The 14,743-nt window shown below is 37.4% G+C and overlaps 1 protein-coding gene across 2 annotated transcripts in view; it reads left to right on the plus strand.

Annotated features, from left to right (window-relative positions):
• The first annotated feature begins 5,602 nt into the window (after nucleotides 1-5,602).
• The window catches only part of COL21A1 (collagen type XXI alpha 1 chain), a 90,120-nt gene continuing 80,979 nt past the window's right edge, over nucleotides 5,603-14,743 (plus strand). For both annotated transcript variants that reach the window (XM_075707886.1, XM_075707887.1), the window contains exons 1-4: nucleotides 5,603-5,690; nucleotides 7,621-8,172; nucleotides 11,980-12,148; nucleotides 12,283-12,499. In XM_075707886.1, coding sequence (XP_075564001.1) covers nucleotides 5,603-5,690; nucleotides 7,621-8,172; nucleotides 11,980-12,148; nucleotides 12,283-12,499 — 1,026 coding nt within the window. The remainder of the gene's footprint in view (nucleotides 5,691-7,620; nucleotides 8,173-11,979; nucleotides 12,149-12,282; nucleotides 12,500-14,743) is intronic.

Consider the following 14,743-nt stretch of genomic DNA (forward strand, 5'->3'; position numbering starts at 1 on the left):
TGACCATGCACTCACAGGGCATGGGCTGATGCAGCGAAGCTTTATTGTACCCTCTTTCTCTCCTGCCTTTGGTGAAGATAGAAATAATACTCTGCTAACTCTGCTTTGGTAGAGAACAGCGTCTTAATACTACTGCCCTGTGGGTCATGGTTCAAGGGCCTGATGCTTGGTAGCACTGCTATGGTTATACCTTTTGTTTGCTCTGAGCTGCACAGAAACTTGCCTGGGTCTTGGTGCAAATCTCGAAGATAAGCAAAAATATCTGGTGTACTCTACAACCCCTCATTTCAGGGACTCAGAGCAGAGGCCTTTACATAAGCTGTTTGGGATCCCTCTGTGCAAGATAGGCCATTTTACCCCAGGGGACTGTTTCCACTCACTCTAAGCATCTGTTTTGCTATCAAAGTGGCATGTAAAAAAACAAGATAAAAAGCATACTGTGAAGAACAGAAGAATGGCCATACTGAGTTGCACTAAAGGTCCACCCAGGCCAGTATCCCATCTCAGTTAATGCCTGATAGGCCCTTACGCTTTAATTTAAACAGTTTTGTGGAGTTGGGAAATAGCCAAAGGCTTGCTCCTGCCACCCTGTGCAAATTACAAAGCCTCTGGATGCAGTGCACTGTCCCATTTAAGGTGGAAAAATGAAATAACCATGGGGGATGCCTTGAAAAATACAGTAGCACATATGCTATTTCTCCACTAATACTCTCTCAATCCACAACCCTTTACTTGAGCTGGATGCAGTGTCTGTGTATTTATTTAGTAACCCTGTATGGATTTCTCTTCCATGAGCTTCCATATACTAAAAGTGGTTTGGTATAACTGAGGGGTGGGAAAGCAGTTTGGTGAATGTGTTTTCCTGGTTATGTTTGGTAAAACCACAAACTAATCACAACAGGTAGTTTGGAAAAAGACAGGGGCTAGAAGTTTTATTTCAAATATTCTTCTGTTTTTTTATTTTTCACATAGCTTAGCATAATGTCATAGAATATAGAATATCTTGAGTTGGAAGGGACCCATAAGGAACATTGAGTCCTCGCTACCGATTGCAGATGCAGAGGAAATAAGGAGCAAGCGTGAATCCTGTGTCCCTCTGCCTGTGCAGTGCTGGGACAGATTCACCATCCCTTAGCACTTCCCTGCACAATCTGACCCAGCTCCTGCAGCTCCAGCAGTAGAAGTTTGGCCTGAGGACCCTGACTTCTTGTAGCAGCCAGCAGAGCTCTTAAGGGCAGAGAAGAAAGCGGTGAGCACTTCCATGGACCGCCATAGAGAAAACTTTCTCTGTTTCTCTTAAAAAACCTGGAGATAGAAAGGACATGACCAGCAGTGATGAATTTTGGCTTTTGGCTATGTCAGTGGGGAGGTCCCGGGCTGATATTGTGGTGGCCTCTCCATGGTAGCAATAAAGCACTTGTGCCAGTATTTTCTGTAAGTAATTTCAAGAACACTTCTATTGCCTGTGCTATAATTACCGTGTTGACAAGACACAGAAGTTTGGTCTCTGGAGTTGGCATCTCTTTTGACTATTAAAAGTGCAGTGCTATATAATTATTTTCTTTTGAATAAACTGAACACTGGATAATTCCTGGAATCCTCATTGGCTGGTTGCTTAAGTCTTGGGTTTATCCTTTAATTTTGGTTTCTATTAGTAAGTCCATTTTGGACTACTAAATAGTTATTTGGCTTTATACTTATAATGAAGTTCTCAAGTTCAGTATCTCATATTTTTCAGGCTTTGTTGTAAATGAAATACAGGACTCTCACAAATAGATGGAAAAATTGATCTGTTGAGGGAATACAATTTGATTCTGCACATCAGATAAGCTTGTTTTGCCAATTATTTTACTGATTCTTTTTAAGAAGTATAAGTTGGAGCATGGTTTTCACCAAAAGAAATCTTGCTGTGATGTGATTGTTTCATTACTTTAACATCTTTCAAAATTAAAGACATACACTGAAGGCTGCTGTAGCTCATTCACAAGGGAAGAATGGAAATTCTTCACTGTGAGAAGTGAGACATACATGATTCCAGCCCTGTAATTCCCTCCTGTGCTCCCTCACACTGATGCCTGATAGCTTGTGAAGGTATTCCCAATATTATTTCTTCTACTGATGGAGCGAGAACGATTTTGGATATGCCCCTCATGCGAGGCCAGGGCTGCACAGTGAACAGCAGTTCTCTGTTTGGGTAGGTGGGGCTGGGGCCAGGAGCAACTTGTAAACGTTTCTACTTTCTTGTTCTACCTTTTTTCTCTTGGGACTCCTGTTTTGCAGAGTTTTAAGACAATTTGATGAGAGCTGATCAGCGGGGTCATTGAGGGGTGTGACATTAATTTTTGCCTGTTGTTTAAAAGATATACGTGAATGAAATGAATGCAAATGAATGATAGAAGGAGAACACAGAACTGAACAATTCAGAGCACAGCACATTTCTGCTGGATGTGTGAGCGGAGCACACCACAGTGTATTCCCTTGAATTTTCCTTTCCTTACTTCTAGTTCCCCTGTAACACTGCTCATCTCCTATCTGCAGTGGTTTTGACGTGACCTTTCCCCTCTGCTCCTAAATCAGGCTTCCTGACACTATCTGTACTCCAGGACAACCAGTAAATGCTGCTTTCACCTGTACCTCTCCCGCGGTGAAGTACTAGTGTTTCTGTGGACCACCTCCTTCCCCGGGGGCGCAGGGCTTCCTTGCAGCCCTCTGCTCTCCCCTTCCCACCCAGCCAGCTCTGAGCATCTTCCTCTTCCCTGTAGCTTCTCTCATTCCTGCTGATTTGGGGGGTTCATCCCTGAAGGTACCAGTGGGTACATGTTTGCGGAAGGATGCGCAGAGATCAGCGGGGGGGTGGTGCAGTTGAAGGAAGGCATTAATGGTTTCTGCAGGGGTTGGGGAAAGGAGAGCTGTGCCACTGAGCAGGATCCTGGTGTCCCCGCCTGACCTGAAGTGCCTGCACTTACAGAGCACATGAGAGTTTTGTGCTGCAGCGAGTGTGTTGTTAAAATAATTTTGTAGATTTAGTGTGCTGTTTTATTTCAAAAAAAGGTGCAGTATTAATGGTAGCAGCCCCTGTACTCTTTGTAGTGAAGACTGATGCAGTGAAGTCACTAAGTTGCTTGGTTTTTATTTTCCTTTTACATTAATTCTGCAGATTTTACATAAATAAACATTTAGACAATCACAGAGATTACAAACACCAAAAATTAGTTAATGTACTGTTGTGATATTTTCCTCAGTCGTCTTTTTCACAACTATTCGTTTTCAATTTTTTGGACCTTTTTCTTTTGGGGTTGTTGGTAGGAGGAATCTGTAGGATTTTACAGTTAGTTGGGGCCAGCATTGTGGGTTTTTTGATATATATCATCTCTCTGTATAGTTATAGGCTGACATTCTTACGATATTCTGAAAAAATGCATTTGTCGTCCTTTGGCTACCTGCTATTCAAATTCTCACATAGATTTAATTTCATATGTTCTTCTTTGGTATTGCTCAGTTTGGCCTTGTGAGAGATGTGTTTTACCCTTCAGTAAACACTTGCCGCAGAAAAGGCTGAAACTGATTTTAAAATGATGAATCTTACAAACCATCAAGTCTGAAATAATCAATGTAAATTGTGCACTTCTACTATGGTAAGATTTTGTCATGTATTACATGCCTATTACTTACACATTTAATTACATAGTTTAAACAGATCCTTTTTCAAATAGCTGGGACAAGAAACTGCCACTTAATCTATTTAAATGAAGTTGACATCCCAGAATTTGTGTAGCATCATTGGAACAGTGCATCTTATGTCCTATTCCATAAACCCCAAACTACTTCATCTGGTTTCTTGCCCATTCTGACACAAGGTAATATGAATAACAAAGTATGGTGTTACCTTGCAATTATCTGTAATCTGAAGGTGATATTTCATAACATAATAATTATGGTTTTGCATTGTTAACTTCGGGGGGATTATATTAGGTAGGAGTAGCGTTTCCTGGAAATTGACTTCTGTGCATTTCTTGAGGTTGTTTGTGGAGATAATTTTTTTTTTGTCTTAATGGAATGAGTGCTTTATAAGCAGTGGAAAAGGCAAAGATGCTGACTGAAAAGCCAGAATAAATCAATTTACTGATTTTGTGGCACTTCTTCTATTTGGCTAATACAGATCATGAATCTACCAGAAATGAACCTGAAATTACTATCTCTCTACTTGTTATTGTCTTGCCCCCACAACTCTGTAATCCCTTTTTTCCATATCATTTTCCTAAAAACATAATGTCAAGTATATACATCTTTAGAGAGAAAGGCCTACATTTAATTGCTGTAGAATTTTGTTGCAGATAACAGCTTACTGGCTGCTTGATGGCTGCTCAGTATGTTACAGTGATTAAACAGCATTCCCTTCAGTTTACTCCCTTGACTAGTCTTGGAAAAGAAAATGGTTACTTACTTCCATTTACCTATTTCTTCTCCTAGGAGGCACTTGCAATAGGCATGCTGAATTGTGATTTGGTGTATTTTGGAGAATAGTATTTTCCAGCACTACAGAAGTTTCAGAACATCTGCCAGTACCCTGTTACTGGTAACGTGGTGGAGACTTTGCCCACCCTGAAGAGTTCAAAATTAAAGATTAGCAATAGAAAAAGGACAGATACACACAGCTTTCACCCCCTCCCCTGCCCCCCAATGTATTGACTTTTAATTTTGTTGTGTAATAAATATTTTCATTTATATTTGACCTTTTAGGTGAGTGTGTAGATCATTTTGATGTGGGCATAAAAGATATGAAAAAGGAAGGAGTCTTGGCCCTTATTCAAGGAAGGCATTTCAGTTCTAGGAAATGGGCTGAAAAAAGCAGCAAGAATGTTAGTGATAAGCTAGCATGTAATAGATAAAGACTAATGTGACTGACAAAGTAAAGCCTGTAGAGAGAAGAGGAATATTTAGTCTACTGGCTAGATGTAAAATACTTAAATTAGGCACACTGAAGGGTAGTGCAATGAGATGGCCCTGCACTGCTACTGAAAATTTCTCCTGAATTTAGCTGCTTTTTTTTTTCACTGAGACCCTGGCTCTTGGTGGCGGTCTCGGCCCTGGGGTGGAGGAGTGGGAAGTGTCCCAGACTCCCTGAAGTAGCCAGGTGTGTGGGTTGAGACTGAAGTAACATCTCCCCACCGGTATCTAATACATAAACACTTGCCATGCTTTGGAGCAGTGGCTGTCAAGTCTTTGGATAATGGCTGCAGAGTGGGATAGCAGTTGAGTAAGAAGTGTGACTGGGAATATAACCTACTCATGTCTGTACCTAGCAGGAGAAGCATATAAATGTGCCTTGGTGAAAACTGAGCTTCCACAGAAAGGATGGTGAGTGTTGTTGAGTTTAGAATCTCAATTTTGGGCTTATATGTCTGACTGACACTTTTTGGGTCTGTGGTCCATTGCAGGCTGGCCTTACATCTGGGCTTGCAGATTCGATTCAGAGTTGTTTCTCACGCACAGATTTTAAAACCCGGAAGTTTGGGTTTGTTTTGCAGTATAATAACACTGTATTTTCTTTTCATTTCTTCCCCATCTAGTTTAATCTCGAGACGTTGAAAATACAATACACATGGCACAGATCCTAACATTTTTTCAGATGCTATTAATTCTGCTGCTTCATGATTACGTCTCAGCTGAAGATGGGGAAACAAGAGCAAGTAAGTCTTAATTTTTATGTTTCAGATAAGGGCAACTTCAAAGCGTGCCTTGAATTTATAGTATCCATTTTCAGGTCCACATGTACATTTCTGTTGATGGTGATTTTTTCCCAGTATAATTTTCCTGGTGAAAATTGTACAATATACAATAAGCAACTTAAATATCTTATTTCTCCTGTAGGAAGGGAATATCTTTATTTCTTTTTGTGTCTTGGAAGTGCCCAAGGGGGCAGATGGAACTGTAAAGCTCCATTGATTTAAACTTGTCTTGAGTATTTATATTTTCACTTCTTCAGAAGTCATGTTTTGAATAGCTTAATTTTATGTGAGAAACTAAGTAAGAAAAATAAGGGTTCTGTGAGATGAAGCTGAGATAACCCCAGCTCTGGGACAGAGCTTCTTGCATATTCTTCAAATGCTAATCATCTCAAATCCCACCAAACCAAGTTTTATACTCTAAATATGGTTTATAGAAAATAAAAAGTTAAAGCAAGGTAGCTTTTTGAGAGACAAAGTGGCTGAATAAAAAGAATGTGGAAAACTTTTCTCTGGCCAAAATGATGCTTTCAGGGTAGGTCTTTTTCTTCCAGTTTTCTCTCAATCCAGCATTTTCCAGTGTTTTACAACAAACTCCATAAAATTCCTTTTGGTCTCTAGAAAGACGTATATTTTTTTCAGTCTATCTGCTCTAAGCTGGGTCTGCTTTCAGCGGGGCCAGTGATGTCCAAAGTCCCTTCCAACTGAAATTACTCTGTGGTTCATATCCCTGGACCACAGAGTGATGCACTCTGCTCTTGCTCCTTCTCCCTTTCTCTTCATTACCACCTGCATTGCGAAAGTATCCCTCCAGCAGACTGTGGTCACTTGCTTTCAAAGAAGGTGAAATCTTGACCTGACCAGAAGTGTCCGTAGGCAAATGTCAGGACAAGGCAAAGCTCTTCTTCCTGTGGTGGAGCTGCAGCCTTTCAGAAAACAGAAAGCACAGTAATACACATCAGTCCCCATGACCCTATGTGCCATGGGATCAGAATAATCTCTTCTGGTTTTGACCATCTCCTTGGCACCTCGTGTGTCAGTTATCTAAGCTCCTTTCACAGTTGATGGAAGGTGATTATCTCCTCTAGAGAGTTATTCCCTCCATCTGAAGATGTGCATATAAGATGGATAGGACTGTCGCATAGAAATGCTTGTGTCAGTCCATGGCCTGTAGTTGGCAATTTAGTCTAAAAGCTCCATTTGTAAGTGACTACAGCTAGGAGAGCTGAATCCATGCCTAAGTCATCATGCAGTTACATCATATTTGTTAAATGCTTATGGGATCTTATATTCTGGAGGTTGAGCATGTTCACTGAGCATTTTTCTTCTTCTAAAATCAGAATATGCTACCAGCAACATTCAATCGAGACTCAGGATTTTATAATAACTAGTTCTGTAAGTGTCAGTAGCAGTGTCAGAAGTCAATTAAAATGTATTTGTAAAAGGATTGGATATTACTGCTGAATTCTGGAGTATTCAGACTATAGCCTTCCTCTGCAGTGTGCTTGGTTTGCTAACAAAAATGAGTTTTTATGTTTATCATCTCTGCAGACAGAGAGATATGGAAAAAACCAAAATGTGTTCCTCTCTGCTGATTGCATGGAATGCAATTGCCAGCGAAGGAACTGAATTGCAGAATTTTTCATAGTTATTTCTGGTGATAATGTAAAAACCAGAAAATGGTATCATTTTCAGATACCAAGTTGGATCTGTGTGGCTTACAGAAATAATCTTGTTTTCTCTGATAAACTTGGCTGATTTTTTTTTAAATGGAATGTATTTGTCAGTATTGATGATAATATACAGAGTAATTGATATGGAAAATATTTTCTGTGGAAGAAGAAAGTGGAAGAGTTCATTAAAATATTTGTTTGGTTTTGTTTTTCTTTTTAAGGTTGCAGAACTGCTCCGGCAGATTTAGTTTTTATCTTAGATGGCTCTTACAGTGTTGGCCCAGAAAACTTTGAAATAATCAAAAGCTGGCTTGTCAATATTACAAGAAATTTTGACATAGGGCCAAAGTTTATTCAAGTTGGAGTTGTCCAGTACAGCGATTACCCTGTACTTGAAATTCCCCTTGGAACTCATGAATCCACTGAGAACCTCATCAGGGAAATGGAGTCCATACACTACTTGGGAGGAAATACAAGAACAGGAAGAGCTATTCAGTTTGCCTTTGACCATCTTTTTGCAAAATCTTCAAGATTTTTAACAAAAATAGCAGTTGTTCTCACTGATGGAAAGTCCCAAGATGAAGTCAAAGATGTAGCAGCAGAAGCAAGGAAAAATAAAATCACTTTGTTTGCTATTGGTGTTGGCTCAGAAATAGAGGAGGATGAACTTAAAGCTATTGCCAACAAGCCTTCATCAACTTACGTATTTTATGTTGAAGATTATATTGCAATATCAAGAATTAAAGAAGTTATAAAGCAGAAACTCTGTGAAGGTAAGTAATTTATTATAAAATATTTTAGGTGTGCAGAATGTAGTTCTATATCCATATTTCTTTATTTCACAAGCAGCACGCATGATTAATGTAACCTAAGGCACCTGATAATCTTTACTATGATCTTCGTTCATTTTGATCTTGTTTGAGGAAATCAATCCCAAAATACTATTTTCTCTGTTAAACAAAGAGGTATATTCGGGAAAGATATGGTGCTTTAATACAGCGTGTGTTTAATTTCAGTGTGTAGCATTTTGCCCTAGGCCCCAAATTTTTTGCATTGATGAAGTTTAGAAACCCTAAAGTAGTTGAGCAATTCTCATAGTGCTGAGAATATAGGGCTTACTTTATCCTTTTCCTAGGTGCAGCTGATACTCATCCACAATCTAGCATTTCTTCTTGACAGTTGAGAGGATAGCCTATCATTACAAACAGGAGTTCTTCCGCTAGTATGTGTTGAAAAACCCAGAAGAAAGACTCTTGGCAAAAGTGCCTGGATTTGTAACAAGCTGTTATGATCATTTTTAGAAGGATTTTGTAGAAGAATTAGTCAAGACCAAGATTGTAAAATGACTTTTCAGCTTTAGAACACTAGCAGCATTACTGCATTGAGTTTTCTGATAACTTTGTAAAACAATGGCTTTCCCATATATATGAAAAAGATAGCAAATTGCTTCTAAAATATATCACTTGGAAGGACTTCATTATACAGCGAATTTTATCAGTGCTATTTTGTACATGTTTTATTACCAAGAATTGGTGCAAGTCATATTTCAATTGTGCCATATTTCTGCACTGAGTAGGAATGAAAAAGAGTTTTCATTTGCTCTCACTTTGAGTATGGACTTCATTGAAAAAATATGGTTATACTTATGTTGAGGATAATAGTGTTTATTTCTTGATACAGTTATGAAAATCATAATAATTCCTTGTGGCTTATGTAGTAAGGTGGTCAGTCCAAAAATTAAATCAGCTAAGTGCAGCTAAATTCTTTAATAAAACGTCACGAAGGGAGAAATTCCCCAAAATAAACACAATATTTTCTTTAAATAAAGTTTAGAAGTGACATATTTCATCAAGATGGATTTTCTGCTTTCAGAATTAACTAGTATCCTTTAAAATTCAGCTGTGGTATTTGACATAACTCTTAGAGCAGTAATCTGCAAATGTTGGCTATGTGTACAAAAGTGTACTTACTGCTTTACTTCAGGTGACCCTTTGCTTCCACTCTCTTACGTTGCGCTCTTCCCTTGTGTTAGCACTGAGATGCCTCTCTCAAAGAGCAATCAGAGCCAGTTGGCAGCTTCATTTCTAACTGCAATGTCTTTAGCAGGTGACCTGAAAGACCAGTAAACTGGAAATTTTTTATCTGAGTGGTGGATTATTTTATTCATGTTGTTAAGATTCACTTTGATTCTGGGAGAGGAAGTTCCAAGAGGGCAAAGCAGCAATGATTTGGCTGTGATCGATCACATGAAACTGCCTGAAAATTTTGCAATTCCCTCTTGATTGTCTTTGTTTTAACGTCTAAAATAATGCTAGCCTTTACTCTGTGGCGTTTTTAACTTCATTATTATGTGAACATAGATATAAGAGCATAGGGGTAGGATTTCCTTTCTGGGGCTGAGGTTTGGTGGTTGGTGTAGCAAGTAGGGCTATTACAGACGGCCTTGCAGATAGATGGCTCTGCTGTGCCTTTTGGGAACTCTAGTGTTCATTTTAGAGTACAGCAGGGTGAAAAAACCTGCTGAACCTGTCATCCAGAAAGGACAACGTGGTTAGGAATCCCCAAGTATTTAAGGAATATTTAATATTTAATATTTAATATTTATTCTGGAAGTTAAATGTTCCTGCACTATTAATATTCCTTAGCAAAAATAGCGAAAAGATTGTGTGTCAGGAATACATTTAAAAACAATACTCAATGCAGACCTCAGAAGTATGTCTGGAGGATGCTGAGAAAAGTTCCTTTGTGTCCTGCCAGAAGATGATCCAGAAGACCCAAAAAAGATCTACCTTACTGGGAATGTTTTTATGTAATTTTTTAATGTGCCATTGGAAATAAAGAATAGTTTCTTAATGTATAATTTTACACATGCTTAATTTGCATTGTATTGCTTTGGAATAGTCACTTTGGCATTGATCCAGAATAATGGCCCTCTCACATAAAGTAATCCTATTTCTGCATTTATGTTTTGATTTTACACCAAATACTGTAACTGATAAGAGATTCTTGCATTCATTTTCTTGTTCAGCGCATATGATTATCTGTAATCTGTATTAATGGCAATATGACCGTTACTGAGCTTTGAAATAAATGAGTTTAGAAAATGTTTCCTTGATAACAGTGCACAGTGAAGAAACCTGAAAAAATAAAGTGTTATTACTCTTACTTAATATCATAAGTATGTTGACTTAAATCCTGCATCTGTGTTTTGAGAAGAGTGAGAAGGAAAGTTGTGTTGGACTTTGTATTTCCTTTTTTTTTTTTTTTTTTTGGAAGCATTCAGAAGGTAGACATTTTAGTTTCCAAAATGTAGGCAGAGAGTTCTTGCAATTCTTTCTTGCAGAACCAGACACGTAACTTCTAACATATCTTTAATTTGGGAGTCTGGTGACGTTTTGCTGTGGGGAGGAAAGGAAAACTAAGGGGAATGTACGTGGCTTCTTGCTGCTGCCCCAAGTACCTGTGGCATGTCCCCTTAGGATGGATTGTCCTTTCCCACCATAGATAGTTTGTACAGATTTAGCTAAATTTTCTTGAGAGATAATATATCCTGCCTCCCCCACCAGAATGGGGTAGCTTCTGACTGCCCTTGGGTTGGTTAGAAAGAGAAGCTGTGCAGTGTTGCTCATATTATAAAGAGAAGCCAGTCTAGACTTTTGAGCTGATAATTCCCTGGCACTGAAACGTGAGTTTTCCAGCCCATGGCTGGTCCAGATGGAGATGAGAGAACTCTCCACCCCTTCTTTGGAATGTATTGCTAACCTCTTCCCTTTCTATGAACTGATGATTTTCTGAAGAAACAATGGGAAATGAATGCTGAAAATACATTCATTGTAAATAGTTTAGTATAGTTTTAATAAAACAAAAAGTTGCTTGCTTGCTTTTCATTGATTTATTACTCTAGTACAATGTTGTTTCTAGCATTAAATATCCCTCTATCTCACTTTTTTTTTTTTTGAGACAACTTAGGTCCACTGCCTAGTATTGTTTTTGTGTAAAGAGAATTAAACAGAGATAACATTCAGCTAACTTTAATTTCCACAGGAGATATATCACACAATATTTGTCCAGTGAGAATAGCTTCAAGTAGATTTCAGTGTAACAGACGAAATAGATCAGAGTCCATTTCAAGCAAAAGAAGATGAAAAAAACAGTTGTAGATAATTCTACTTTTGTCCATTTTCAACCTGATTTTATAGTTGGGAGGGATGCTGGATTCAAGTTGATAGTGCATTGTGGAAATTAACATCTAAAATTTTGTAGCATTTTGAAACCATACAATTTTAGACATTAAATTCAATATTTTTATTAGTCAGATATTGTAATACCTTTTAACTGCAATTAGTGACAATTCAAAGTAGTATGTGAACATAATTGCAGTAGAATATGATATCTCAGTATTCTCGCTTCATGTCTCTGAGGATACTGCATATCCCTTCTGCCATGGTATACTTAACTGGCAGTTCTCAATTCTCTTTTATTTCTTGAAAGGCAGCTACAGAAAGTTAGGTAGGTGGGAGGTTACTTTTTGAAAGTTGTAAGTCATATTTTGAACTATACTTTCATTTATTACTTTGCAGAATCTGTTTGTCCAACAAGAATTCCAGTGGCTGCTCGAGATGAAAAAGGATTTGACATTCTTGTAGGATTAGGTGTGAAGAAAAAGGTTAAAAAGAGATTTCAAATACCAACCACTAATGCAAAAGCTTATGAAGTAACCTCACGTGTTGACCTGTCAGAATTGACAAGGTATTTAAATTTATAAATACATTTCTAAATTTAGTGAGATTTCATTTTGTTTGCTTAAAGTGAGAGAGACTTATTTTAAGAATTATATGACTGTTTAAGTACTGTCTTTTTTTTCCCCTTTCCCCCTTATTTAGGAATGTGTTTCCAGAAGGTCTGCCTCCATCCTATGTGTTTGTTTCCACTCAAAGATTTAAAGTAAAAAAGACGTGGGATTTGTGGAGAATTCTAAGTCTGGATAAGAGACCACAGATAGCAGTCACTATTAATGGAGAAGAGAAAACATTATTGTTCACTACAACAAGTTTAATAAATGGCACACAAGTTATTACTTTTGCTGCACCTCGTGTAAAGGTAAGGAGTAAGTCATCGTCGTGCTGGAATACTCAGTTAAGTACACATTATTCCTTTCCCCTTTGTTTTTTTTTTTAAAATACATAGTCTTCTTTTTGACTGCTTAGGCATTTAAAAGTAGATGGGGGGTATTTTACCCATGTTTCCAGAGTGTCCACAGTGTTCATCACTGTAAATGCTTTGCAGGTACTTTCTACGCAGTAGTTTCCAGCAGGTAATTGTGAAGATCACAGAGACTTTTTTTCACACAGCTCTTTGCTTAGCATATGCTGGAAAGTATTTTCTGCCTTTCAAATGGACAGTAGAAAATGTGAATTGAAATAGTCCATTTTTAGAGACAGTTTCTGTTAAGTGTCTAAATTCCTTGAAAATACATGACAGAAGTTACTTTCTTCTCCAGAAGAGTAAATAGCAGCTTACAAAATGAGAGTTCAATCTGGATTTGTCTAGTTCTCTGTTGAATAAAAATTCCTTTCAGCTACTTATTTTTCTCACTGAAGGGATTCCCCTCTTTGTGCAAACCAGTTTGGTTGTCTTCTAGTGGAATCTGAAGGTTCTCTTTCAGTCTTTCTTCAGTAATTTCCAGTGAAGTATTCAACTTTGGTAAGAAAAATTATCTTGGTTGCAGGTGAGACAGAGGGAAGGAGATCAAATACCTCTACTCTTGCATTTGTAGCAGTATAGGAATATGCAGCCCAGAGATTCCCATTCCTACCACAGGAGGTATTATTTAAGTGAGCAAAGAGGGATGCTTAGCAGTCAAAGAGTGGGAAGGATTTACTGCTGGAGAGCTTCATGGCCAAGTGGGTTCAACTTTTCTGGGAAGCAGTGGCCTGTATTTGAATCCTTACTCCAAATCAGGCTGAAGGAATTTGAAATATAAATCCTCAGAGAAGGAAGGACTCCTATCCAAGAGAAGGTCTTAACTACTAAGCTTTTGCTAGGGAGAAGTATTTTATTCTTCTGTTATTGGATGGATAATTTTACTTTTTCTTTCCAAATTTCCTCTACCTTTTTATAATTATTTGTAGGTGAAATAATTTATTTTTTTTTTTTTTTTTAAGAAGCAGTGTTAAACTTGATTTACTGGAAATTCTTAGAAAATTCAGTTTCAAGCCAATCTGAAAATCTGTATGTAATCATTTCTGGCAGCTACAGCGACAATCAATCTTGTGCCTGCAGTCCCAGATATCCATGAATTTCACCATGAAAAGATGATTTTCACTTTTTTTTCTTTTGTGTTTCTCCATGCTTGTATTGCTATTATGTAGAACAAAAATTTTATGCCCTTTTTAGACCTCTGTGTCTCTAAACACACTATAAATGTCACTATGCTTTTAATGAACCTTTTTATTTAATAGATCTTTATGACAATTTAGTACTATTACTCAGGAAAATGGAAATGTTATATATTCTGATCTGTTGTTTATTTTATCTTGTAATGAGAGCCATTGTAAATAAATAAAAACCCAGTCTACAAATGGAAATAAAATAGAAACAGAGGTGCTGTCTGAGGGTGTATACTAGTAAGTGAAGTAAGCTTAATTTCTATTTATGTCTACAAAAGGTAACAAGGATGTATAACGTACTGAAAGATGTATGTTTCAGTTTACTCTTATGTATACCAATTTAGTGTGGGATTAATCTCTATTAAATTTAGCTGTATAACAGATAAGCATCTAGTCTAGGCTAGGCTAAAGAGCTAGATTGTTTTTGAAACTAACAGGCTCAAGAAGGTGGCATTTCTTCCCATGCTGATTTTAATTGCTAAGGTAGGTGAGATAAATACTTCTTTAAAGGTACCATTTTCTATTACTTGTAGAACTATGCTATTTGTTTAAACTAAATCTTATGCTTTAGAAACCTGAGGTTTTGTGAGATGATGAATGTAATATTTGGTTTGTTCATTTCAATATTGTGATTCTTTCTGCCAAGATCATGTTGTCTTTAAGATTTTTTTTGTAAGAGATTAAGTAGAAAGGCTTTCAAGTACCAATTTGTTTTCACCATGATTTAAGATCTGAAGTGTTTGAGACATTATACCACTGCTAAAAAAAAGGCCTCTGTCTTCATATTTTTAGCAAATACAAGTTTGTGCATGTTCAAGATCATAGACTGAAAAAATCTATGTGACTTATAAAATAATTCTGACATAGGGACTAATTATTACCAAATATCGTCTTCTCAGTTATGGTATTACTTGGCAAATACTTTTTTGCCTATGCAGTTTACAATTTTTTGTAT

Source organism: Pelecanus crispus, chromosome 3, assembly GCF_030463565.1.
Source record: "Pelecanus crispus isolate bPelCri1 chromosome 3, bPelCri1.pri, whole genome shotgun sequence".
Classification (NCBI taxonomy): Eukaryota; Metazoa; Chordata; class Aves; order Pelecaniformes; family Pelecanidae; genus Pelecanus; species Pelecanus crispus.